General features: G+C 41.5%; 1 protein-coding gene across 1 annotated transcript; it reads right to left on the bottom strand.

Moving 5' to 3' along the window:
• Positions 1-253: 253 nt before the first annotated feature.
• SMIM23 (small integral membrane protein 23) lies at positions 254-17,264 on the bottom strand. Its single transcript, XM_017640759.3, has 4 exons — positions 17,178-17,264; positions 1,037-1,088; positions 785-852; positions 254-535 (listed from the first exon to the last, which is right to left on the bottom strand). Exons 1-4 carry the CDS (start codon positions 17,262-17,264, stop codon positions 254-256), a joined length of 489 nt encoding a protein of 162 aa, XP_017496248.2.
• Positions 17,265-23,189: the final 5,925 nt, after the last annotated feature.

Genomic DNA, 23,189 nt, shown 5'->3' with positions numbered 1-23,189 from the left:
ATACTGGGAGGTAAATTTTGCATCCCTGAGTTTTACTAATGAGGCAGTTTTGTCTCAGAGAGGTTAAGGAAATTCGTACTATGTGTCGGGTGAGTGGGAGAGAAGGTCCTGACCCCGTGGTTGGCAGAGCTCTGATGGCCTCCTGACCTGGTTTTGGCATTCATGAACCGGCAGCGGCACCACAGCATTCTTAGTGCCCAACTATTTTATTTTGTTGCCTGCCGTGAACTTCCAGTGTCGCAGCCCAGCCTCATTAGAGGAGCCCCTGACCATCCTTTCCTCTTCTTCCCCTTGGCCTCCTCCCAGGTCCCAGCCCAGGCCCCTCACAAGTGATTTTTGAAGTTGGAGCAGGGTTCCTCGGGAGGCCCTCTCCCAGAAGGGCTTCCAGCCACTCCTCCACATCCCGTACCAGCTGCTCCAGCTCTTGCACCTCTTGCTCTAGCTTCGCCAAGAAAATGCACAAGTTTTCCTTCATCCAGGTCCTGATGACCTTTACTGGCTCTGCTGAGAATTCATTGCTCTGGTATTCAAAACCCTGAAAGGCAGACACCAAAGTTACATTTTGAGCTTTTTCACATAGGGCCTGCTTACCACTGGTTTCAAAGTTCCCTGAGACTTTGCACATGCTATTCCTTGTGCCTGGAGTACCCATCCCTACCTTCTCCATCTGGCCAGCTCCTACTTTTCCTTCAGGACCCAGCTTGCCAATGTCACCTCTGGGAAGCCTTCCCAGATTTCCTCAGCCGAGCTTGATGTCCCCTCAGTACCTTTTTGAATATGTTACCTGGGAAGCCACAGGATTCTGGGGATAGTTACATTCTCTGACCCTTTCTGACACCTCCCAACTTCCTCCTGAAACAGGCACAAACAGCACTTCTTAATAAGGACAATAAACAGTGGAAATAAACATGGTTGGTCACCCCAGGAGAAGGAAGGGGGTAGGAGGAGGCAAGCTGTGGTGCCCCCCTTGGCACGCAATCATTTAAGGAATACCCATGTGCACCTGGCTCCCCCTTTCTCAGTCCCGAATGCTCACCTGACAGCCCTGTCCCCAAGTACGGCCCCAGGATCAGCAATGCCAACAGTGTCTGGTGGCAGGAAGAGAAGAAGGGAGGTGAATTCTTAGAGAGCAGATGGACATCCCTGCTTCCCTTCCAGAGGACTGGGCCCGAGATGCTATAAGATGGCTTTTAGAGCTTAACTTTTTTCTAGTTACCTAAGTCACATATGCTTATGACAAAACATTGCAGAAGTAGATAACATGGCACCATACTGACATTTCATTGTTTTTTTTCCATCTTTTTTTAACCTCTGCTCTCATTCCTTGCCTCATTGTTACATTTTTTTTGTTTTAAATGATCTTTAAAAGGAATCAACTGTATTGTGGTATAGTTCACAACCAATAAAATGCATACCTTTAAATGTACAGAGCTTGACGAGTTTTAACAAATGTGTCTATCTGCAGACTACCACCCCAACCAAGATACAGAACATTTCTATCATCCTAAAAGTTCCCTTCTTACCCCAACCCTGCCAGAGGGAACCTATCACTATGGAGTAGTTTTGCCTGTTCTATAACTTCATCTAAAAGGAACCTCATAATATATACTCTTTTGTGTTCAGCTACTTTTGCTCAGCATAATGCTTCTGAGATGTCTCCATGATTTTACGTTCAATGTTACTGATGAGTAACAGTATATTGTGTGAATATGACCCAGTTAATGTCTTCCCCTGCTGATGATGGTCTTTTGGGTTGTTTCTAGTTTCTGGCTCTCACAAATAAAACTGCTTTGAACACTTGGGTACAATACTTTGTGCAGATGTATGTTCTCATTCCACTTAGGTTAATATCCAGAAATGCAGATGTTGGATTAAAAGGTAATTTTATGTTTAAATGGATAAGAAACCACCAGTCTGTTTTCCAAGGGGTTTGTCCTATTTTACATCCTTAACGGCAACACATGAGTGTTCTGATTGCTCCACCATGCATACTGTCAATTTTCTTTTTTTCAATTAAGGTATCATTGATATACACTCTTATGAATGTTTCACATGAAAAACATTGCAATTCCTACATTCACCCATATTATCAAGTCCCCTCATCCCCTATTGCAGTCACTGTCCATCAGTGTAGTAAGATGCCACAGAGTCATTACACTGCCTTCCCCATGACTCCCCCACACCATGTGTACAAATCATAATACCTCTCAATCCTCTTCTCCCTCCCTCCCCACCCATCCTCCCCAGTCTCTTTCCCTTTGGTAACTGTTAGTCCCTTCTTGGAGTCTGTGAATCTGCTGCTGTTTTGTTCCTTCAGTTTTGCTTCGTTGTTATAATCCACAAATGAGGGAAATCATTTGGTACTTGTCTTTCTCCACCTGGCTTATTTCACTGAGCATAATACCCTCCAGCTTCATCCATGTTGTTGCAAATGATGCAACAAATCATGGCTGAATAGTATTCCATTTTGTATATGTACCACATCTTCTTTATCTATTCATCTACTGATCAACACTTAGGTTGCTTCCATATCTTGGCTATTGTAAATAGTGCTGCAATAAACATAGGGGTGCATATGTCTTTTTGAATCTGAGAACTTGTATTCTTTAGGTAAATTCCTAGGAGTAGAATTCCTGGGTCAAATGGTATTTGTATTTTTAGTTTTTTGAGGAACCTCCAATTGCTTTCCACAATGGTTGAACTAGCTTGCATTCCCACCAGCAGTGTAGGAGGGTTCCCCTTTCTCTGCATCCTTGCCAACATTTGTTATTGTTTGTCTTTTGGATGTTGGCCATCCTAACTGGTGTGAGGTGATATCTCATTGTGGTTTTTATTTGCATTTCCCTGATAATTAGTGATGTGGGGCATCTTTTCATGTGCCTGTTGGCCATCTGAATTTCTTCTTTGGAGAGGTGTCTGTTGATATCCTCCACGCATTTTTTAATAGGGTTATTTGCTTTTTGGGTGTTGAGGCATGTGAGTTCTTTATATATTTTGGATGTTAACCCCTTGTCAGATATGTCATTTACAAATATATTCTCCCATACTGTAGGATGCCTTTTTGTTCTGCTGATGGTATCCTTGCTGTACAGAAGCTTTTTAGTTTGACTTAATCCCATTTGTTCATTTTTGCTTTTGTTTCCCTTGCCTGAGGAGATGCATTCAGGAAAAAGTTGCTCATATTTATATTCAAGAGATTTTTGCCTGTGTTTTCTTCTAAGAGTTTTATGGTTTCATGACTTATATTCAGGTCTTTGATCCATTTCGAGTTTACTTTTGTGTATGGAGTTAGACAATAATCCAGTTTCATTCTCTTGCATGTAGCTGTGCAGTTTTCCCAACAGCATTTGTTGAAGAAGCTGTCTTCTCCCCATTGTATATCCATGGATCATTTCTTGTATATTAATTGGCCATATATGTGTGGATTTATATCTGGGCTCTCTATTCTGTTCCATTGATCTATGGGTCTGTTCTTGTGCCAGTACCAAACTGTGATTACTGTGGCTTTGTAGTAGAGCTTGAAGTTAGGGAGCATAATCCCCCCAGCTTTATTCTTCCTTCTCTGAATTGCTTTGGCTATTCAGGGTCTTTTGTGGTTCCATATGAATTTTAGAACTATTTTCTCTAGTTCTTTGAAGATATACTGTCAATCGTCTTAATTGTGGTCATGCTATTGGTCATATAGTATAATCTCAATATATATATGGTATGCATTTCCCTAATGATTAATGATGTCATCTTAGTTCAGTCATGCTGTTATAACAAAGTAACAAACACTGGGTGGCTTATAAGCAACAGGAATTAATTTATCAAAGTTCTAGAGGCTAGAAGTCCCAGATCAGGGGGCCAGCATGGTAGGGTCTGGTGAAAGCCTCTTCTGGGTTGCAGTCAGCCATTTTCTTGTTATGTGTTCTCGTGGTGGAGGGCAGAGAGGGCTCTCTGGGGTCTTTTTAAAGTAAGGACACTAATCCCATTTATGAGGGTCCCACCCTCATGACCTAATTGCCTTCCAAAGACTCTGACTCCTAGTACTATTACATTAGGGGGTAGAATTTCAAAATATGAATTTTGGGGTCTTTGGACCCCAAAAGCAGAGGTTAAAAGACTCCAAACATTCATCCCATAACAGATGTTGAACATATTTTCATATGCTTTTGATCATAATCATGTATCTAATTTTGTAGTATATCTATTAAGAGTCTTTTGCTCTATTTTTTATTAGGCTATTTGTCTTCTTATTAAGTTGTGATGTTCTTTATATATTTTGGGTAAAAGTCCTTTATCAGGTGTTTGCTTTGTTAATAATTTCTCCAAGCCTTTGTAAGTGTAGAGGCCTTGCACATCTTTCTGATGTATTTTATGGGTGTTGATGCTATTATAAATTGTCTTATTTTTAACTTTCCATTTTCTAATATTTTATTGCTGGTCTATAGAAATACAATTTATTTTATACCTTGTAACTTAATTCTAATAGTCTTTTTACTGGTAGAGTTAGAAAACCATGCTGTCTGTGAAGAAAGTTTTACTGCATCTTTTTAAGTCTTTGTCTTTAAGAAAGTCTTTAGCTTTTATTCCTTGTCTTTATATTGACTTGAATCACCAGTAAAATGTCAAATGGCAGTGGTGAAAGTGAACATCCTCATCTTGTTTCCTCTCTTGGCGGAAAGAGTGTACTTTTTCACCATTAAGTGGTGGTAGTCATAGGTTTTTCACTGTTGCCCTTTATCAGGTTGAAGAAGTTTCCTTCTATTTTTACTTTTCTGAGGATTTTAACATGAATGAGTGCTGAATTAATGGAATGGTTTCTCTGTATCCACTGAGAGATTTTTTTTTTTTTTTTTGAGAGGGCATCTCTCATATTTATTGATCAAATGGTCGTTAACAACAATAAAAATCAGTATAGGGGGGTCAACGCTCAATGTACAATCATTAATCCATCTCAAGCCAAATCTCGTCAGTCTCCAATCTTCTGAAGCATAACGAACAAGTTCTTACATGGTGAACGAATTCTTACATAGTGAATAAATTCTTACATGGTGAACAGTACAAGGGCAGTCATCACAGAAACTTTCGGTTTTGATCATGCAATATGACCTATAAACAATCAGGTCAAATATGAATATTCGTTTGATTTTTGTACTTGATTTATATGTTGATCCCACATTTCTCTTATTATTATTATTTTTATTTTTAATAAAATGCTGAAGTGGTAGGTAGATGCAAGATAAAGGTAGAAAACATAGTTTAGTGCTGTAAGAAGGCAAATGTAGATGATCAGATGATCAGGTGTGTGCCTATGGACCAAGTATTAATCCAGGCTAGACAAGGGCAGCAAGACATCCACGGATGCAGAAGATTTCTCTCAAAGCAGGGGGCGTGAGGTTCTGAGCCTCACCTCTGTTGATCCCCAAATTCTCACCTGATGGCCCCCCTGCGACTGTGCCTGTCTTAGGTTGTTCCTCCCTTGAGGAATCTTACCCGTCTCTGGCTAACCAGTCATCTTCCGGGGCCATACAGGGAAATGTAAAGTTGGTAAGTGAGAGAGAAGCCATATTGTTTGCAAAGGTTAGCTTTTTACTTCTTTGCAGATTTATGCCCTGTGGCTTCTATACCCAGCACTTGTCTCGAGGTATCTTTACCACCTGGAGGAATTATGATACTCGGTAAATTCGATATGAGGCACGAATTCTATTTAAGGGTTGTAATTAGGAAGGAAGAAGAAAAGCTATAGATGTAGCATATGAAGGAAACATGGGAGGATTGATTATTTCTTTGACGTATCTTCTTGTAGAGTACCTTAAGTATGTATAGGTTTTAAACTACTAACTAATTTGTACACACATATTAACATAATAGGAATACAGTGACATAAACAAAGCAAATCTATAATTACCATCCATCTCCAGTGAAGACAAGAAAACCATTTAGGCACCCTAGGCATTTGTGAAAATTTATCTATGATATGATGGATATTGTCCAACTGTACTTGAACCATCAGACAAATTAAAGCAGCCCATTTCTGGGATCTGTTCACATCCCATATGTTCTTTTAACCATAGATAGTCTATAGTCATGAGATTTTGGAGTGCTACAACTTGCACCCCTCCCAACTCCTGGTTGAGTTCCAACAGTACAGATCCGGTCAAATTCGTTGTCTCACTGTATGCACATGCCCGCCTAGACATCTCCCTCCTCATTCTTATGGCAAGTCCAGGAGACGGTGGGCTGGATGCAGCCACAACCGCAGCATCGTCCGGATCCCTGTGGAGGCTTTTTGATGATCATCCCCCGGCACGAGTCCTCCAGAGAGTGCTGATGCCGGAAGCTCCTCCTCATATCGTATCTTAGTTCATTTTCTGGGTATCCAAGCTAGGCCCTGATCTTCTGCGTAGAAACAAACAGACCCTTTGCCCACACTTTGACATGCCCTCTATACCACTGTGCAGAACTCATTGGAGGTCAGCACACAGTAACTGCTTTTTTTTTTTTTTATTAAGAGAAAGGCATATTATGAGAAAAGAGTACCTCCATAGCTGATCATCTGACACCCTTTAAGTGATCAACATTAAGGATATTTAAAGCATGCGTTGATCTTTGATTTACCAATAGTTTTATCCTGTTAAGGAGTAATCCCCCTTTTCTTTCTTTCTTCCTTTTTTTTTTTTTTTTTTTTTTAATTTTTAATCTACACTTACATGAAGAATACTATGTTTACTATGCTCTCCCCTATATCAGGTCCCCCCTAACAACCACATTACGGTTACTGTCCATCAGCTTAGCAAAATGTTGTAGAGTCACTACTTGTCCTCTCTGTGTTGTGCAGCCCACCCTCCCCTTTCTCCCTCCCCCCCATGCATGCTAATCTTAATGCCTCCCTTCTTCTTCCCGCCCCTTATCCCTCCCTGCCCACCCATCCTCCCCAGTTCCTTTCCCTTTGGTACCTGTTAGTCCATTTTTGGGTTCTGTAATTCCACTGCTGTTTTGTTCCTTCAGTTTTTCCTTTGTTCCTATACTCCTCAGATGAGTGAAATCATTTGGTATTTCTCTTTCTCCGCTTGGCTTATTTCGCTGAGCATAATACTCTCCAGCTCCATCCATGTTGCTGCAAATGGTTGGATTTTTCCACTTCTTATGGCTGAGTAGTATTCCATTGTGTATATGTACCACATCTTCTTTATCCATTCATCTACCGATGGACATTTAGGTTGCTTCCAATTCTTGGCTATTGTAAATAGTGCTGCAATCAACATAGGGGTGCATCTGTCTTTCTCAAACTTGATTGCTGCGTTCTTAGGGTAAATTCCTAGGAGTGGAATTCCTGGGTCAAATGGTAGGTCTGTTTTGAGCATTTTGATGAACCTCCATACTGCTTTCCACAATGGTTGAACTAATTTACATTCCCACCAGCAGTGTAGGAGGGTTCCCCTTTCTCCACAGCCTCGCCAACATTTGTTGTTGTTTGTCTTTTGGATGGCAGCTATCCTTACTGGTGTGAGGTGATACCTCATTGTAGTTTTAATTTGCATTTCTCTGATAATTAGCGATGTGGAGCATCTTTTCATGTGTCTCTTGGCCATCTGTATTTCTTTTTTGGAGAACTGTCTGTTCAGTTCCTCTGCCCATTTTTTAATTGGGTTATTTGTTTTTTGTTTGTTGAGGCGTGTGAGCTCTTTATATATTCTGGACGTCAAGCCTTTATCGGATCTGTCATTTTCAAATATATTCTCCCATACTGTAGGGTTCCTTTTTGTTCTATTGATGGTGTCTTTCGCTGTACAGAAGCTTTTCAGCTTAATGTAGTCCCACTTGCTCATTTTTGCTGTTGTTTTCCTTGCCCGGGGAGATATGTTCAAGAAGAGATCACTCATGTTTATGTCTAAGAGGTTTTTGCCTATGTTTTTTTCCAAGAGTTTAATGGTTTCATGCCTTACATTCAGGTCTTTGATCCATTTTAAGTTTACCTTTGTATATGGGGTTAGACAATGGTCCAGTTTCATTCTCCTACATGTAGCTGTCCAGTTTTGCCAGCACCATCTGTTGAAGAGACTGTCATTTTGCCATTGTATGTCCATGGCTCCTTTATCAAATATTAATTGACCATATATGTTTGGGTTAATTTCTGGGGTCTCTAATCTGTTCCACTGGTCTGTGGCTCTGTTCTTGTGCCAGTACCAAATTGTCTTGATTACTATGGCTTTGTAGTAGAGCTTGAAGTTGGGGAGTGAGATCCCCCCTACTTTATTCTTCTTTTTCAGGATTGCTTTGGCTATTCGGGGTCTTTGGTGTTTCCATATGAATTTTTGAATTATTTGTTCCAATTCATTGAAGAATGTTGCTGGTAATTTGAGAGGGATTGCATCAAATCTGTATATTGCTTTGGGCAGGATGGCCATTTTGACGATATTAATTCTTCCTAGCCATGAGCATGGGATGAGTTTCCATTTATTAGTGTCCCCTTTAATTTCTCTTAAGAGTGACTTGTAGTTGTCAGAGTATAAGTCTTTCACTTCTTTGGTTAGGTTTATTCCTAGGTATTTTATTCTTTTTGATGCAATGGTGAATGGAATTGTTTTCCTGATTTCTCTTTCTATTGATTCGTTGTTAGTGTATAGGAAAGCTACAGATTTCTGTGTGTTAATTTTGTATCCTGCAACTTTGCTGTATTCCGATATCAGTTCTAGTAGTTTTGGAGTGGAGTCTTTAGGGTTTTTTATGTACAGTATCATATCATCTGCAAATAGTGACAGTTTAACTTCTTCTTTACCAATCTGGATTCCTTGTATTTCTTTGTTTTGTCTGATTGCCGTGGCTAGGACCTCCAGTACTATGTTAAATAACAGTGGGGAAAGTGGGCATCCCTGTCTAGTTCCCGATCTCAGTGGAAATGCTTTCAGCTTCTCGCTGTTCAGTATAATGCTGGCTGTGGGTTTATCATATATGGCCTTTATTATGTTGAGGTACTTGCCCTCTATTCCCATTTTGCTGAGAGTTTTTATCATGAATGGATGTTGAATTTTGTCAAATGCTTTTTCAGCATCTATGGAGATGATCATGTGGTTTTTGTCTTTCTTTTTGTTGATGTGGTGGATGATGTTGATGGATTTTCGAATGTTGTACCATCCTTGCATCCCTGGGATGAACCCCACTTGGTCATGGTGTATGATCCTTTTGATATACTGTTGAATTCTGTTTGCTAATATTTTATTGAGTATTGCATCTACATTCATCAGGGATATTGGTCTGTAATTTTCTTTTTTGGTGGGGTCTTTGCCTGGTTTTGGTATTAGGGTGATGTTGGCCTCATAGAATGAGTTTGGGAGTATTCCCTCTTCTTCTATTTTGTGGAACACTTTAAGGAGAATGGGTATTATGTCTTCTCTGTGTGTCTGATAAAATTCTGAGGTAAATCCGTCCGGCCCCGGGGTTTTGTTCTTGGGTAGTTTTTTGATTACTGTTTCAATTTCTTTGCTTGTAATTGGTTTGTTTAACTTTTGTGTTTCTTCCTTGGTCAGTCTTGGGAGGTTGTATTTTTCTAGGAAGTTGTCCATTTCTTCTAGGTTTTCCAGCTTGTTGGCATATAGGTTTTCATAGTAGTCTTTAATAATTCTTTGTATTTCTGTGGAGTCTGTTGTGGTTTTTCCATTCTCATTTCTGATTATGTTGATTTGTGTTGACTCTCTTTTTCTCTTAATAAGTTGGGCTAGAGGCTTATCTATTTTGTTTATTTTCTCAAAGAACCAGCTCTTGGTTTCGTTGATTTTTGCTATTGTTTTATTCTTCTCAATTTTGTTTATTTCTTCTCTGATCTTTATTATGTCCCTCCTTCTGCTGACTTTAGGCCTCCTTTGTTCTTCTTTTTCCAGTTTTAATAATTGTGATGTTAGACTATTCATTTGGGATTGTTCTTCCTTCTTCAAGTGTGCCTGGATTGCTATATACTTTCCTCTTAAGACTGCTTTCGCTGCATCCCACAGAAGTTGGGGCTTAGTGTTGTTGTTGTCATTTGTTTCTATATATTCCTTGATCTCTATTTTGATTTGTTCATTGATCCATTGATTATTTAGTAGCATGTTGTTAAGCCTCCATGTGTTTGTGAGCCTTTTTGTTTTCTTTGTAGAATTTATTTCTACTTTCATACCTTTGTGGTCTGAAAAATTGGTTGGTAGAATTTCAATATTTTGGAATTTACTGAGGCTCTTTCTGTGAGCTAGTATGTGGTCTATTCTGGAGAATGTTCCATGTGCACTTGAGAAGAATGTATATCCTGTTGCTTTTGGATGTAGAGTTCTATAGATGTCTATTAGGTCCATCTGTTCTAGTGTGTTGTTCAGTGCCTGTGTGTCTTTACTTATTTTCTGCCCGGTGGATCTATCCTTTGGGGTGAGTGGTGTGTTGAAGTCTCCTACAATGAATGCATTGCAGTCTATTTCCCTCTTTAGTTCTGTTAGTATTTGCTTCACATATGCTGGTGCTCCTGTATTGGGTGCATATATATTTAGAATGGTTATATCCTCTTGTTGGACTGAGCCCTTTATCATTATGTAGTGGCCTTCTTTATCTCTTGTTACTTTCTTTGTTTTGAAGTCTATTTTGTCTGATATTAGTACTGCAACCCCTGCTTTCTTCTCACTGTTGTTTGCCTGAAATATGTTTTTCCATCCCTTGACTTTTAGTCTATGCTTATCTTTGGGTTTAAGGTGAGTTTCTTGTAAGCAGCATATAGATGGGTCTTGCTTTTTTATCCATTCTATTACTCTATGTCTTTTGATTGGTGCATTAAGTCCATTTACATTTAGGGTGACTATTGAGAGATATGTACTTATTGCCATTTCAGGCTTTAGATTCGTGGTTACCAAAGGTTCAAGGTTAGCCTCTTTAGTATCTTACTGCCTAACTTAGCTCGCTTATTGAGCTGTTATATACACTGTCTGGAGATTCTTTTCTTCTCTCCCTTCTTATTCCTCCTCCTCCATTCTTCATATGTTGTGTGTTTTGTTCTGTGCTCTTTTTAGGGGTGCTCCCATCTAGAGCAGTCCCTGTAGGATGCCCTGTAGAGGTGGTTTGTGGGAAGCAAATTCCCTCAGCTTTTGCTTGTCTGGGAATTGTTTAATCCCACCATCATATTTAAATGATAGTCGTGCTGGATACAGTATCCTTGGTTCAAGGCCCTTCTGTTTCATTGCATTAAGTATATCATGCCATTCTCTTCTGGCCTGTAGGGTTTCTGTTGAGAAGTCTGATGTTAGCCTGATTGGTTTTCCTTTATAGGTGACCTTTTTCTCTCTAGCTGCCTTTAAAACTCTTTCCTTGTCCTTGATCCTTGCCATTTTAATTACTATGTGTCTTGGTGTTGTCCTCCTTGGATCCTTTCTGTTGGGGGTTCTGTATAATTCCATGGTCTGTTCGATTATTTCCTCCCCCAGTTTGGGGAAGTTTTCAGCAATTATTTCTTCAAAGACACTTTCTATCCCTTTTCCTCTTTCTTCCTCTTCTGGTATCCCTATAATACGAATGTTATTCCTTTTGTATTGGTCACATATTTCTCTTAGTGTTGTTTCATTCCTGGAGATCCTTTTATCTCTCTCTATGTCAGCTTCTATACGTTCCTGTTCTCTGGCTTCTATTCCTTCAGTGGCCTCTTGCATCTTATCCATTCTGCTTATAAATCCTTCCAGGGATTGTTTCACTTCTGTGATCTCTTTCCTGACATCTGTGATCTCCTTCCGGACTTCATCCCACTGCTCTTGCATTTTTCTCTGCATCTCATCCCACTGCTCTTGCATTTTTCTCTGCATCTCATCCCATTGCTCTTGCATTTTTCTCTGCATCTCTGTCAGCATGTTCATGATTTTTATTTTGAATTCTTTTTCAGGAAGACTAGTTAGGTCTGTCTCCTTCTCAGGTGTTGTCTCTGTGATCTTTGTCTGCCTGTAGTTTTGTCTTTTCATGGTGATAGAGATAGTTTGCAGAGCTGGTACAAGTGACCGCTGGAAGAGCTTCCCTTCTTGTTGGTTTGTAGCCTTTTCCTGGGAGACTAGCAACCTCCAGTTGCTTGTGCTGGGCAGCTGTGCGCAGACAGGGCTTCTGCTTCCTGCCTAGTTGCTTTGGGGTTTATCTCCGCTGTTGCTGTGGGCTTGGCCTGGCTGGGGCTGTTCCTCCAAAATGGTGGAGCCCTGTTGGAGGGGGAGCGGCCAGGAGGCTATTTATCTCCGTAAGGGGCCTCTGTGCTCCCTGCTGCCCAGGGGGTTAGAGTGCCCAGAGATCCCCAGATTCCCTGCCTCTGGTCTAAGTGACCTGTCCTGCCCCTTTAAGACTTCCAAAAAGCACTCTCCAAACCAAAACAACAACAGCAACAATGAGAGAGGGAACAGAAAGAAAAAAAAAAAAAAAAAAAAAAAAAAAGGAAAAAACAAGCGATTTTTTTTTTTTTTTTTTGTCTTCAGGTGCCGGTCCCAGGCACCCGCTCACTGGTCCTGCTGCCCTGTCTCCCTAGCACCAGGGTCCCTGTCCTTTCAAGGCTTCCAAAAAGCACCCACCCACCGGTCCCGCAGGGAAGGAATGCTCGATATTCTTTGTCCTCAGGCACTGGTCCCAGGCACCCGCTCACCAGTCCTGCCGCCCTGCCTCCCTAGCACCGGGGTCCCTGTCCCTTTAAGGCTTCCAAAAAGCACTCGCCAAAAAGAGAGAAAAAAAGGGGAAAAACGCGCGATTTCTTCCGTCCTCAGGTGCCGGTCTCAGGCACCCACCCACCGGTCCCACAGGGAAAAACGCGCGATATTCTTTGTCCTCAGGTGCCGGTCCCAGGCACCCGCTCACCAGTCCTGCCGCCCTGCCTCCCTAGCACCAGGGTCCCTGTCCCTTTTAGGCTTCCAAAAAGCACTCGCAGAAAAGAGAAAAAAAAAAGGGGAAAAACGCGCGATTTCCTCTGTCCTCAAGTGCCGGTCTCAGGCACCCGCCCACTGGTCCCACAGGGAAAAACGTGGGATATTCTTTGTCCTCAGGCGCCGGTCCCAGGCACCCGCTCACCAGTCCCGCCACCCTGCCTCCCTAGCACTGGGGTCCCTGTCCCTTTAAGGCTTCCAAAAAGCGCTCGCCAAAAAGAGAAAAAAAGAAAAAAAAAGGGGGAAAAACGCGCGATTTCCTCCGTCCTCAGGCACTGGTCTCAGGCACCTTCCCGCCGGTCCCGCAGGGAGAAACGCGGGATATTCTTTGTCCTCCGGCGCTGTTCCCAGGCACCTGCTCACCGGTCCCGCCACCCTGCCTCCCTAGCAACGGGGGCCCGTCCCTCTAAGGCTTCCAAAAAGCGCTCGCCAAAAAAAAAACCGCTCCGGTTTCTTTCCACCCGCCGGGAGCCGGGGGGAGGGGCGCTTGGGTCCCGCCGGGCCGGGGCTTGTATCTTACCCCCTTCGCAAGGCGCTGGGTTCTTGCAGGTGTGGATGTGGTCTGGATGTTGTCCTGTGTCCTGTGGTCTCTATTTTAGGAAGATTTTTCTTTGTTATAGTTTCATAGCTCTATGTGTTTTTGGGAGGAGATTTCCACTGCTCTACTCACGCCGCCATCCTGGCTCCGCCTCCACTGAGAGATTTTAAGAGTGTCCCCCTTTTTTCTGATTATGTGGTAAATTGTATCGGTTAACTTTTGAATACTGAACCGAATGCAAGTTACTTCAGTAAACTATTTCTTCATGATGCATCGTATTTTTATATTTGCTGGATTTGGTTTGCTACTATTGTTGATTTATTTTTTCATCTACATTCATGAGAGATTAAAGTTATTTTAATAAGTTTGTCAAGTTTTGGTGTCAGGGTTACGCTGCTCCTTAAAATGAGTTGGGAGCATGTCCTCCTTTATGTCATGAAATATTTTTTTGTAGGACTGGCATTATTTCTTTCTCAAATGATGTAGAATTTATCAGTGAAAACTTTTGAGCATGCAGTTATTCAGACTTTCTATTTCTTCTTGAGTCAATTTTAAAAGTTGTGTTGTCCAAGAAATTTGTCCATTTCACCTAGGTTAACAAATGTATTGGCATCAAGTTATTCCACATATTACCTTAATATCCTTTTAATGCCTGTACGAGTTGTCCTGTTGTCCTTCTTTCATTCTCTATATTGATATTGATAACCTGTGTTTTCTCTTTCAAAGGAAATTAGTCTATGTAGAAATTTATCCATTTTGTTAATCTTTCCGAGGAAAAGGCTTATCCTTTTCTTTATTATTTTTTTCTATTTCCTTAATTTATGATTTTACCTTAATTGTTTCTTTCTTTTTTATCATTTGGCTTAATTCTTCTTTAGAGTCCCTTCCTAATGTGGAAATTTTGGCCATCGCTTTTAAAGTTTTATTTTTTCCAAATATATGTATGTATATGTGTGTGTGCACACATATACACATACATAGCCATACATTTATGTATGTGTGTGCTCTCAAATGGATGTCTGAGCTTGAAGGAGTTTCTCTGCTCTAGTTGGACCAGAATCCTATCACTCTTTGACACTGTTGGACTTACAGGATCTCTGCTCTGCTCTCAGCCCCATTGCAGCAGTTCTCTGGTAAGCCTTGGGTAAGCTAGCCCTTTGGATGCATATCCCAGTCCTCACCAAGGAGTCCTGGGGATCCTTGCATGGGCTTTCAGGGTCCCCTCAGTGCACAGCTTTTCTTCCTCTCCAGCACCTTGCCCTACAAAGTCCGGCTTCTTCAGATGCCCCAAACCCTCTGCAGCTCAGCAGGACTGCTGGGCTGTGCTTGGACTGCAGCTCATAATACAGCAGCTGTCAGGAAAGAGCTGAGTCTATCATGAGTTTTTCTTTTCTCAGGGATTGCTCTCTTGTGCGGCCTGTTGCCCCACATGAAACTAGTTGCTTCTCATATGTTGTTAGTTTGACAATTGCTTAAAATGGGATGGTTAGTTTTGCCCCAGTTACTGTGTTCAGGCGGCAAGTGGAAGTCTACCTCATGGGGCTTGGATGCAGGATGGAGCGAGGGGCTGCCTGAAGACAACAGTGCCCCCTGGTGCTTAGGATGGTCCATGATCACTTAGGTGAGTCTGATGAATGTGCCAGGATCAGGAGGGGAGAAAGGTGTCTACTAGAGAGGTGGGAATAAAGAGAAGGGAGTCTGAGTCTGAGAGGGGCCTGGCACCCTCTCCTGGTGGCTTTGTGGTGTGCCTGGGCGGGCATCAGCACAGGGAACTCAGACGTCTGCTTTCAACAATGTGAGTTTGGACAGTGACTGTGTCAGGAACAAGCAAAAGTGGACAGAAAATTAAGGTGGACATGGTATTGACTAACACTGAATTCTCCCCAAACTTGCTAGACACAGGCTGAGCCAGATTTGAGTTGACTTGAAATAATACATTTCTTAAGTACCGAGTTTGAAACAAGATTTAGGTCTGCTACCACAACAAAGAAGATAAAAGATTTACATAACTTGCTTCTCTCCCAGATAGTTTTCTTTATAAATATTAGCAACTACATTATTATTATTAACTTTAAAAGTGAAAATAAATTACATGATAAAAATGTGGCTGAACCTTACAAACACTGATGACTGAAAGAAGCCATACATAAAGGTATACACTGATTCCATTCACATGAAATTCAAGAACATACCAAACTCATCTGTGATGATAGCAGAATCTTGGGTACGAGGTGGGATGAGAGTCGTAAAGGTGCCTGATGGAGCCTCCTGGGGAACCGGCAATGTTGTATAGCTTGATTTGGGTCTTGATGGCCCGGATGTATTCATTCCGGGTAAAAATCCCTGCACTGTACCTTATGATTACGGTGTTTTTCCTTTTCTTAATAATATTGCCTGGGAATCTTTTCACATAAGACAAACAGAACCGTGTCGTTTTAAGGGCTGATGAGTGTTCCGTGAGCTGAATGCTCTTCTGTCTCTAACGTCCCCCGTCAATGCGCTTGACAGGCCGGCATCTTCACCAGTACATTCGCTGCGTGGTCTCCATTTTGTAGAGGCAGAGAGGGGATCGGGTACCAAGATTACACATTAGTTCTTCTCCTTGTGCCGTCTTGGGCCCTGAGCCAAACCATTTTTTCCTCTCTGAGCTTCAGTTTCTTCATCTGTAAAATTGATTTTAAAATATTCTGAAAGGTCTTTTAAAAAGAAAAGATGGGACTCTGCAGTCCAGTTGATTTGGGAAATGTGGTGGTAAACAAAGTTAAGTGAATTTCCTTGCTGCAGGACTTAGAGCCTTCCTGTGTGACAAGCAGTGTCAATCTCAAGAGGGCGTGAGGGTATCAGCGTTTCCCAAGCCACAGAACTCTTTTCATGATTTCCTAAAAGCAGCATTCCTGGGGTTAGGTATTCGAGGAATAGTTTTTAGGAAAAGCTGCAGCATGATGGGAGGCCCTGGGAGCATGTATGTGAAATGAATGAGTGAACAAATCTTCTGGAAATACAGACTGGTCATCTGTTACTCTGCTTAAAAACCTTCAAGGGCTTCTTATTAACCTCAGAATAAAACCCATCCCTTCCCACAGTATGCAAGGTCCAGCTGACCTTCCAGCCTTCTTTATATTCCTCGCTCACTTCTCCCTCTAGGAGGCTGTGGAGCGCAGGCTGACTTTGCTAAAAGTTCTGGAACTAGATGGACCTGGTTTCAAATCCCTGTAGGATTCAGCTATATGGTCGTTTTGCTTTTCTGAGACTTAGTTTACCCATCTGTGAATGAGGTTGACAACAGCTGCCTCTCTGGAATGTTGGTAAGTCACTAAAGAGGGCGTAGAAGCTCCAGGCCGTGTACAGTGAGTGATAAGGTTTTCCATTTAGACACATCCTGTGTGAGGTTTGAAGTTCAGCCTAAGAATAAATGCTTCAGGAGCTCTACAATTCAGGTATATTATCCTATTTATTTTAGCTCATTCATTCTGCACCTATTATGCACCAAGTACCATCCAAGATACAAAGAGTATGAGGAAATTAAACAAAACCCAGCCCTCCTGGAACATATCTTCTGCTGCAGTGCAGGGAATTAAGTAGGTGTCAGTAATGGCTTTGGGAAGAAGCACATGAGCCCCTGTGCTGTGTTCCTCCAGGCTGAGATCCAGGGAGAATCGGGCTAGAGGCTTGCTCCTGACATTGAGGGCCTTGTGTCTGTGTGGTGTGGTAAAGGGTGCCTAGCTAGGAAGAAAGCTGAGCGCCTCATCTGGCTTCACCTGCTTCTTGTCCTCACAGTGACCACCTCTCCTTTCAAACAGCTCTGCTGCCAGTCGCCCCTTGCTGCCCACGTGTTGGATCACCATGGCTCAAGCCAGGTGCTCTCACCTGACAGGCAATGGGCAACCTCCCTTTTCCTGGCCTCTAGTCACCAGGCATCCCTCAAGCACTGAGCTCTGATGTCACAGAAGGTGGGGACAGCAAGGCCCCACCTTGTCACTACCCTGAGTTTTAGCCCCATCCCTCACTCTTTCCCCCCATATAAAGGCAAACAACAAAAGGATAAAAAGAAATGCATCAAATGATTATATTTCAGGATGATGATTTTTCTGATCTTTTTTCTTCTATGTTTTTAAATTATATATGAAAAGTGAGTTTTTAAATAAACAATAAAAGCTGTTTTTAATTGAAATATTTATTGAAATCGTTGTAGATATACAAGCAGTAGTTAGAAATAATATAGGGGATCCAGTGTCCCCTGCACCTGGTTTCCCCAAAGGTGGCATCTTGCATCCCCTGTAGTACAATATCACAACCAGGATATCACCACTGATACAATCTGTCAGTCTTATTCAGCTCTCCCCAGTTTTACTTGAAACCATTTGTGTGTATTTAATGCTAAATATTTCCATCACGTGTGGGTTTGTGTATACACCACAACAGTCAAGATATGAAAGAATTCCCCAACCTGAGGGTCTTTGTGTTGCCCTTTGATGCCCATCACCCTCCTTCTCTCCTCTTTCCCCGACTGTCCCTAACTCCTAGCAACCACTAATCTAAAATTTTTTGATTTTTCATTAAAATTTAAAAAAATTTTTCTAAAATTTTATTCCCCATTTCTAAAATTTTATCTTTTCAAAAACATCGTATCAATGAAATCAAATTGTATGTAACCTTCAGAGACTGGGTTTTTTTGTATTTTACATTCCCTGGAGATCCATCCAGATTGTTGTATCTATCAGTGTTTGGTCATCTTTGTTGCTGTGTTGTGTTTCATGGCACGCATGTGCCCGTTTGTTTAACCACTCACCCACTGAAGAATGCTGGGCTATTTCCAGTTTTTGGTTCTTATAAATAATGCTGATATGGACATTCTTGTCGTTTTTGTGTGAATTTAATTTTGCATTTCTTTGGGTGCCCAAGAGGGCAGTTGCTGGGTTATATGGGGATTGTATAATAGTTTTATAAAAAATTGTCAAATTGTTCCCTAGAATGGCTGTACATTTTACATTCTCATCAGCAATGTATGAATGACACAGTTTCTGCTCATCCTTGTCAGCATTTGGTATCTTCATTTTGTTTTATTTTAGACATTTTCCTGGGTGCATAATGTCTCATTGTGGTTTTAATTTGCATTTTCCTGAAAGCTAATGATGTGCTTATTTGCTGTCTTTATCTTCTCTTCAGTAAATATCTGTTTGTGTCTTCTTCCCATTTGCTAATTGGATTGTTTTTTTTTGAGAGTTGTTTGTATATTCTAGATACTAGTTCTTTTTTTGATATATGATTTGTAAATATTTTCTCCAGTCTGTACTTTGTCTCTCCATCCCCATCACAATGGTTTTTGAAGAGAAAAATTTTAAACATTTTAATGAAAAATCAAAACATTTTAAATTCTAAATAAAGATCCAATTTATCAATTCTTTCTTTTATGAATCATGTTTTTCATTAAGAAACCTTTGCCTAGCCCTGGAAACAGAAGATTTTTCTTCTATTTTAAAAAAGTTTTATAGTTTTATGTTTTACAGTTCAGGCCATAATCTGTTTGGATTCAATTTTTATGTAAGGCGTAGGTTGGGATCAAGGTTCATTTTCTTGCCCATGGCTGTTCAGTTGTTCCAGCACCATTTGTTGAAAATTCTACTCTTTCACCTTTTAACTGTTTTTGTACATCTGTAAAAAAAATTGAGCATATTTGTGTGGGTCTATTTCTGCATTCTCTATTGTTTCATTGATCTCTGTATCTCTCCCTACACCAATACCATACTGTGCTGATTACTATAGCTATACAATAAGCCTTAATATATTGAGTAGAGTGATTTCCCTTCTTTGTTCTTCTTTGTCAAGATTACTTCAGCACTTCTAGGGCCTATGCCTTTCCATATAGACTTCAGAGTAAGCTTGTCTACATTTACAAGAAAACCTTGTTGACTGGGATTTTTATAGGAATTGCATTAAGCCTATAAATCACCTTGGGGAGAACTGACATCTTCAGTATGTTGTGTCTTCCAATTCATGAACATGGTATGTCTCTGCATTTATTTAGGTTTTCTTTGATCAGCATTTTGTAATTTTCAGTATACAGATCCTATACATGTTTCATTAAACATATATTTAAATATTTCATATTCTTTGGATTCCTTTATATTTTGAAAGCCCTCATCTACCACATTTAGTGTGTTAAAAAATCATTAGTTTTCAACACTTCAATGAGCTAACTTTCCCAAAGTTAAACATAAACAACTTCTGATTAGCACTCAGATAACTTTTATTCATTGAGCATTCACTATACGCTAGGCATTTCATCAGTTTATTTTTATTACATCTTCTCTAGGCTGTAATTTGGGGATTAAGTCTGTTTTACCAGCCATTGTATCTTTAATTCCTATTATGCAGCCTCTTAATGCTAAAAACTCAGCAGAAATATTTGTTGAATGCATGAATAATGAGCAACTTCAGACTCTGGATTCTGAGAGACTGTGAATTGAGTCTGGTGAATACATTTTTGTATTCATAGTACTTGACTCAGTAAATATTTGTTGCATAAATAAAGCAGGTGTTATGATTTTAATTTTACTAATGAAAAAGCTGAGGCCCAGGGATGCTAAGAAAGCATATTAGCTGTAGTGATTGTCATGTAATGGGTATCAACTCTGTGCCAGACTCCATGCTAAGTGCTTTCCCTGCATTACCTCACTTAATCCTCAGAACTGCCCTGCAAAGTCAGAGCTGCCAGCTTCTCTGTTGGGGATGTTACTCTCCTTATACAATGTCATACACCCTGGCAGGGCTCTGAGTGCAGGCCTATTTAATTCCAAAGTCTTTTATAGATCACAAGAAGTTCATGTAATTTCAGCCAAAAGCAAAGAAAGCTGCCATTCTTATTGTCTTTTTGGCTTTTCATGGGTAAGCACATGGGATTCCCATTAAACTTTTTGAAACATTGAAAGTAGCTCTATTCCCTCCTCCCTCTCAGCTCCATTGCTATTCCAGTTTAATACTAGGATTTTATACAGTCTACTCCTCCTCTCATTATCTGGCATATCCTCATTATCGATATGGCGCACAGCTAAGATGTTTCATGAAGTGACTGAATACTGTGTGAAGTGCTTTAGGCAAATTGGTTCACTGTATTATTATTACAGCTCTAGGTCGTGGCAAAATATTATTTTCCACATTTTACATATGAGGAGACTGAGGCTTACAGTAGTTATGTTATGTTCCTAAAGTTACACAGCTAGTGAGAGGCAGGGCTGAGATCTGCACTCCCCCGGTCTGTTTCAAGCCCCCAGGCTCTTGATTGCCATGAGATATTGCCCTTTCCGTGGGAAAGCTGAGACCTGAACAAGAAAGGACCTGCCCAAACCAGTAGAAACAAACAGACCAGATCTCAAGTCTCTTGTTCCCCTCCCCCAACTCCACCCAGGGAGGCCTCTTCAGAAGGCCATTTGCCTCATGTCCTTGATCTTGCAGGTGCTCATGACAGTTTATAGGCCTTCTTGGGCTTTACCTTGAACAAACCTTTTAAATGTCAAATGCAGGTACTTAAAGTCTGTCCATTAAACTAATTATGGCACATCGAAAGTAATGAATTACAGTCATGAAAAGAATAGATGACCAGAAACATTTTCTGGGAAACTCAATGAATCCTTCCAGGAAAGTGCTCTGTGGAGTAATGATGACCAGGGAAGCTTTTTTTGTTCTCTCTGATGGCCAGTTGGTGGGGATTCCACCTCAGGGCAGGGTGGAGAGGCGAGGGCAGCCCAGCCGGCCCGCAGAGCACTTGCCCAGAAGCTGGTGTGGGCGGTGCCGACAGTTGGCTCTGGGCAGGGGCCTCCCAACCTCCTCCCAGGCGCTCCCACATCCCAGGGAAGGAAGAGGGAGGGGATGGGAAAGGAGGGAGGGGCCGTGGAGGAGGGAATTGGGCTTCCTGAGTGAATGTGGGAATGCATGGGGGAGGGAGGGAATGAATGGAAAATGTGTGAATGAATAGAGTTCCAGGCAAACTAATCAGTCTCGAAAAATTACACCCTGCCAAGGGAGAAATCTGCCCCATACCTAGCAAGGGGAGACCAAGCAGCCCTCTGTGCTTGAGTCCTGTCTCCCAAACACATCTGGGTTCAAATTCGGATGCCACTGTCACTTGAGAAAGTGACATCCTGTTTCTGAGTCTCAGTTATCTGAAAAATGATAATGTATGCCAATAATAATGTATGTCTGTGGGATTACTGTGAGGGCTTCCTGGGATGAACTGACTAAGTGCCAGGTTCAAAGCAGAAGCCCTTCTCTCCCTTGACCTTTCTCTTCTTTCCCAACCTCACTCCTTGTCTCTTTCCTGCTTCTCCAAATATTTATTGACTGGCTGCTTCTGTGCCAACCGAATGCAAAAGTCTCTCCCAGTAATTTAAGAAAGCAAAAACTTCACATGAAAGGTTTATTCAGAAAACCAATACAAATGGCATAATAGGCAAGCCTGGATAGGAGTGGGTGGGGACAGATTGGGTATAGGAGGAAGGGGACAGGATGGTTTCATAAAAGAAGGTATTCTTGGCCAGCTGGATGGGAGAAGAAAGGATATCTGGGGAACTGAGATCATGGACAAAAAACCTTCCAACCTGGTCCTTCCACTGGAACCCAGTCAGTCCTAATCTGGGCCTTTAGTCTGATGGGAGAAAGACTTGTATTTGTAACAGAGATTGTAACTCAGGTGCGGAGAGGTATTGAACAATTAAGAAAATGAGAGGAGAGGGCGGGGGTACTTCAAAAGGGCTTAGTGGGGACTGTGACAAATTATAACATAAGTGTCTAGAAGGGCCAGCCAATTGTTGCCATGAGGATGTGGGGTCCAGCGTTCCAAGATCTTCTAACCTTTTCAAGACAAGCTAAAAATTCAGTGTTTTATGAAAACTCTCTTGACTTGTGATGTTGGCAACGAATTCAACTTTGGAAAAAATACATGTGTAGGCAAAATGCAGGCCATTGGTTTGTGAACTGTGGTGGGTCCGAAATCCTCACAACACCCCTACCATGTGGGGGCTCTTAACTGTGATGGCAAGCAATAGAATCTCCTATGGGTAACTAAAATCAGAAAAGGCAGATTTTGGAGGGATGTCCAAAGGGAGCTTCTGGAATTGACCAAGAGGCTGAAGATCCGGGGGGTGGGGGTGGGGGGCGGGAATAGCCTTTGGAACCACAGACAATGGCATAATACAGGAATAGTCTGAACCCAGAGCTATACATGGGGGCAAGTATAGGCTCTAGGTGGTTGGATTCTGAAGTCATAAAGAATTCTAAATTCTCTTGGTTCTATATACCTATGGCTTCTATAACAAATTACCACAAACTGGATGGCTTAAAGCAACATAAATTAATTTTCTTACTGTTCTGGAGACCACAAATCCAAAATTGGTATTATTGAGCTGAAATCAAGGTATCAGCCTGGTGACGCTCCTTCTGGAGGCTCTGGGGGAGAATCCACTCCTTGCCTTTTCCACTTTCTGGCGACTGCCAACATTCCCTGGCTAATGGCTCCATAATGCCAGTCTCTGCCTCCGTGGGTACACTGCTTTGTCTTCTGTGTGTGTGAAATCTTCCTGTCACCTTCTTGTAAGGATACATGGAATCGCACTGGGGCCCACCCAGATAATCCAGGATAATCTCCTCCTCTCAAAATCCTGAATTTAACGATATTGCAAAGTCATTTTCTGCAATTTAAAGCAACATTCACAGGTTCCAGGGATGAGGATGTGGCTACCTTTTGGGGGGACTTCTTCCAGTCTATCAGAGTGTCT

The sequence above is a fragment of the Manis javanica genome, chromosome 1, assembly GCF_040802235.1.
Source record: "Manis javanica isolate MJ-LG chromosome 1, MJ_LKY, whole genome shotgun sequence".
NCBI lineage: Eukaryota > Metazoa > Chordata > Mammalia > Pholidota > Manidae > Manis > Manis javanica.
Note: the sequence above shows the minus strand (reverse complement) of the source record. Positions and strands in the feature narration are given on the sequence as shown.

Excerpts from the sequence above, each read along its gene's own strand:
- SMIM23 (XM_017640759.3), bottom strand. The coding sequence starts at position 17,264 with ATGGTGATCCAACACGTGGGCAGCAAGGGGCGACTGGCAGCAGAGCTG. Across the intron at positions 853-1,036 it reads CTTGGGGACAGGGCTGTCAG|GAGGAAGTTGGGAGGTGTCA; the intron begins GTGAGCATTCGG and ends TGCCTGTTTCAG. Across the intron at positions 536-784 it reads AGAATCCTGTGGCTTCCCAG|GGTTTTGAATACCAGAGCAA; the intron begins GTAACATATTCA and ends TCTGCCTTTCAG.